The sequence below is a fragment of the Triticum dicoccoides genome, chromosome 2B (genome assembly GCF_002162155.2).
Source record: "Triticum dicoccoides isolate Atlit2015 ecotype Zavitan chromosome 2B, WEW_v2.0, whole genome shotgun sequence".
Taxonomy (NCBI): Eukaryota; Viridiplantae; Streptophyta; class Magnoliopsida; order Poales; family Poaceae; genus Triticum; species Triticum dicoccoides.
In genome coordinates this window covers 227,514,456-227,518,094 of record NC_041383.1, presented here as the reverse complement: position 1 = coordinate 227,518,094, position 3,639 = coordinate 227,514,456, and the positions used below count along the sequence as shown (strand labels likewise).

General features: G+C 45.1%; 1 protein-coding gene across 2 annotated transcripts in view; it reads right to left on the bottom strand.

The window, feature by feature from the left end:
- Positions 1 to 2,561: 2,561 nt before the first annotated feature.
- The window catches only part of LOC119363232, a 6,125-nt gene continuing 5,047 nt past the window's right edge, over positions 2,562 to 3,639 (bottom strand). For both annotated transcript variants that reach the window (XM_037628547.1, XM_037628546.1), the window contains 2 exons: positions 3,143 to 3,207; positions 2,562 to 2,849 (listed from right to left, as the gene is read on the bottom strand). In XM_037628547.1, coding sequence (XP_037484444.1) covers positions 2,795 to 2,849; positions 3,143 to 3,207 — 120 coding nt within the window. In that variant the 3' untranslated portion in view covers positions 2,562 to 2,794. The remainder of the gene's footprint in view (positions 2,850 to 3,142; positions 3,208 to 3,639) is intronic.

Sequence of the window (3,639 nt, the reverse complement as noted above, 5' to 3'; positions counted from 1 at the left end):
GACGGAGATGGAGGCGCCTATGGCGGCGAGCACGATGTATCTGGCACCTTGGGCGACATCGTCCTGACCCAATCGCAGTCGTGGTGCGTCTCTCCGGACTCAAAGTGGACACGCGCCGCTGCTAGGAGGAGTGCTTCAGCCCCGCTCAGGCCGACAAAGAGGAGGTGTCACAGATGGCGGTCGTTGCTCGTTGCTCTGACCCCTACGCCTACCTCATCAACCTGAATTCGAATGAGGAGGACGACAACTAGTCTAGGTAGTATTGTCGATTAACGACATTGTAAAGTCGCAAACTATATGTAATGTGGCACATTTTGGCCACTAAGTATATGTAGCCTAGTTCCTAACTAATATAGTTGATAATTATCATGCCAATACATGTGTTTACATAGGTTAAACTGAGCTTAAATTGCCCCTACAAATTTGAAGGGGATTTGACAAAAACAGATAAATAAAAATTTATGGAGGCAGCCGTTTGGCGACTTTGTACTTTTTACCACAGTACAGACGCAAGCGCTCATACATACGCGCATACACTCACCCTTATGAATGCACACACGCATATCTTACCCCTATGAGCACCTTCGAGAGACTGAGCCGGCATATCATCTTGAGATTTACGAAGTCAATGTAGGCACCTCATCGTCGATGGGAACGTCTCCTTCCACTGAAAGCGTATCGCCGAAAATCTTGAAATAAATCCAGGAATAATGCGAGCACCAGGACTTGAACCCTGATGGGTTGAGGATACCACTGTCCCTCTAGCCATCCAACCACAAGTTGGTTCGCCGACTCCGTGTTTGTGCACAAGCCCGACAACCTATAAATCCATATGAAATACGCTCGATATGCGATATGGCGACTACCCGATACGATAACTCTACTAGAGTTGCTCTTATAGCAAGAAATTTCGGTGGACTGATTTCTTTCTCCAAAAGGTATCCTTAGGGAAAGAAAAATCTAAGGACTCTAATCATGCAAATCAAACAAGTAGGATTTTTTTAAGAATTAAATCCTCTATAAAACTTCTAATATTCCTTTGGATCAAATAATCCCCTTTTTCTTTTACCCGAGCAAATTATCTTACAGCTCGTTAGCTCGCCGGTTGATAGTTCACATGGTATAAAAACTCATAGAGGGAAACACAATATCTATTTATTTATTTATTTTCGAAACCAAGGCAAAAAATTGCCTCATCGATTAATTAAGAAGAAGAGAATTGACCGGTTAATTAATGGAAAACTGGACGAAAACCGATACATATAGATCATGCGGACTACTCGTTAAGAAAGAAACTCCATGACCCCACGGTCAACCCGACAAACATACATAACATGCAACAGCCACGAACCCTGGCACTTCTATGTCACAAACAAACCCTCAACAAAATCAAGATTGAATACATCGGACGCCACGAAATCCATAGAGACGAGCCAGTCAGAGATGGAGGACGAAGAGACTGAGTATCCTCCATTAAGCAGCCGCAGACGCCTTATCAATGGCGACACTCTTCTTGCCTATGCTCCTGAGAGCCTTGTTCACTTTCTTTATTTTGCCTGTAGAAACCTCATCCACTAAGAGGCAAGCAATCACACTGCAAGACCCAGGACAAGCTATCTCCAAGGAGGCGAGTAAGCGGCCAAGTTTTTTCACGAAGACCGCCTCGTCAATACGTGTCAACATAGCGTTACGGTCAAACATGGGCGACCGAACGGGCTTCATCACCTCATAATTAGCTGCCAAAGCACCTATCTCATCAACCTCAGCACCCACGGACGCCACCTGGGCAACAACCTCAGGTGAGAGCGCAATAGCAGCGTCCAAACCTCCACGGTCCACAAAGGCGAGCAGCCGACTGGGCTCCAACGACGGCAGTGTGGTCGTAGTCAGAATCGCCAAGTACTCTCCAAGCGACCCCATCTCCTTAGGAAGCACCATCTAAATAGGCGAAGTGGGCTCCCCACAAATCTTCTGCAACACCGGAGCCACAACCTCAACAACGGCTTCACTCCCGAAAGCAATCGGCACGACATGCAACGACAACCAACAAGATGTAGCACGAGGGGAGAGATCTCCATACATGTCTGTGGCAGAACCAACCAGGATCTCGGGTGACAGGGACAAATCAGGGGCAACCCCAATCTAAAGCTCAAGCAGCGAAGACACATCCGGCACCACCTCTAGTTTGGCAAGAGCGGCCTCCGCCCTCACCAAAACACTCCCGACTCGCGCAAGGCAATCATGAAGCTCAGTGCGAAGCAGCTTGGTTTCCTCCACCAACCCGACTTGCTAGCCAAGACAAACTGCAACTGCACGTCTGTCATGAAGACATCACTAGTGGATGCAGGCGGTGGAGCATGACCTTGGGGCGGCAAAGCTTGGTGGACAAGCTTCTTAGCGCGGCAGAAGCGGGTGATGTGACCAGATCAAAGGCAATTCGTGCATCGGATTGGATCCCCGCAGGAGTGTGCATGACAATATCTAATTTTGACATGCGAAACCTTCCAATAAGATGACCTTTGTTTGCTCAACAGCCTCAGTCGTGTATGAGTGCAAAACAGTTCAGTACAATATACAAGTCGTTTTGCATTTCTTTAAGTTTGACTGGAAGTAATTCACACAAGTTCGCTGTCACAATAGTGCTGATTGATGTATGAAACCATGGAATTTTCTGTCTCGTCCATCTTCGCGGACACTGAGACTGGAGAGCAACCTGAAAGCTCTTATCGGCTAGGGCTTTCTTTCTACATGGACGCCGCCACTGCCTTCCAGAACAAAGAGGCCATTCAGCATGTCAGGATGAGGCCTTTGCAGCCTGTAGCATTTCCACAATAAGTGTCTTCACATCCCTGTAAAAGCACAGGACCGTTTAGAGTCAATCAATTGAGTAATCAGAATAAGCATGTCTTAGTTACCAATTAAACCGTCATTCAGCAGATTGAAAACCTAGGAGGCCTTGATGAACAATGCAAGTGACAAAATGCATAATCATCCCCAAAGAAGGGAACATGTATTCATGTATAAACCCAATTTTAACAACAAGATTATGAAGAGAGTAGCAAATATAAGTATAGAGCAGAATGGAGAAATGAGTATGCATGAATTATAACTATGGGGAAAATATAATAGAGCAGGAACTAACTTTCTGTCTTGCGCACGTCTAGGGAAGGGAATTCGCAGCTTCAGAACAGTTCCATCATAGCCAGCCTGCACAACAAGGAAAGTGTCAATTACCATGTTACCACACCGGTTGGCTTTGACTAGAATATAGCATGGCACATTAAAGGTCTGGTTAAGTAAATTCAAAGATATGAAAGGATAGTGCATCATTGTCCAACCAAAGAACAGCCTTTAGCCACTAAAAAAAAGAACATCCCTGGGAATAAATTGTCTATTTCGAATTCTGTTCTGATCGTCAAAACCGCTAATACAGTGCATATGACAATTTACTGGTCGACTATCGGAGCTGAGGGTAGAAAGCATTCACAAGACAACATCGCTATGATTCATTGATATTTTTTTTGCCAAACAAGAAAAAGACACAGCCTTTGTATAGTTATTACTTATTACATCCCCATTTTTGAAAGAGGGGAGCCTCGACAGTAATTTTCTATTGAAAAAAAAGGAGATATGTACAAC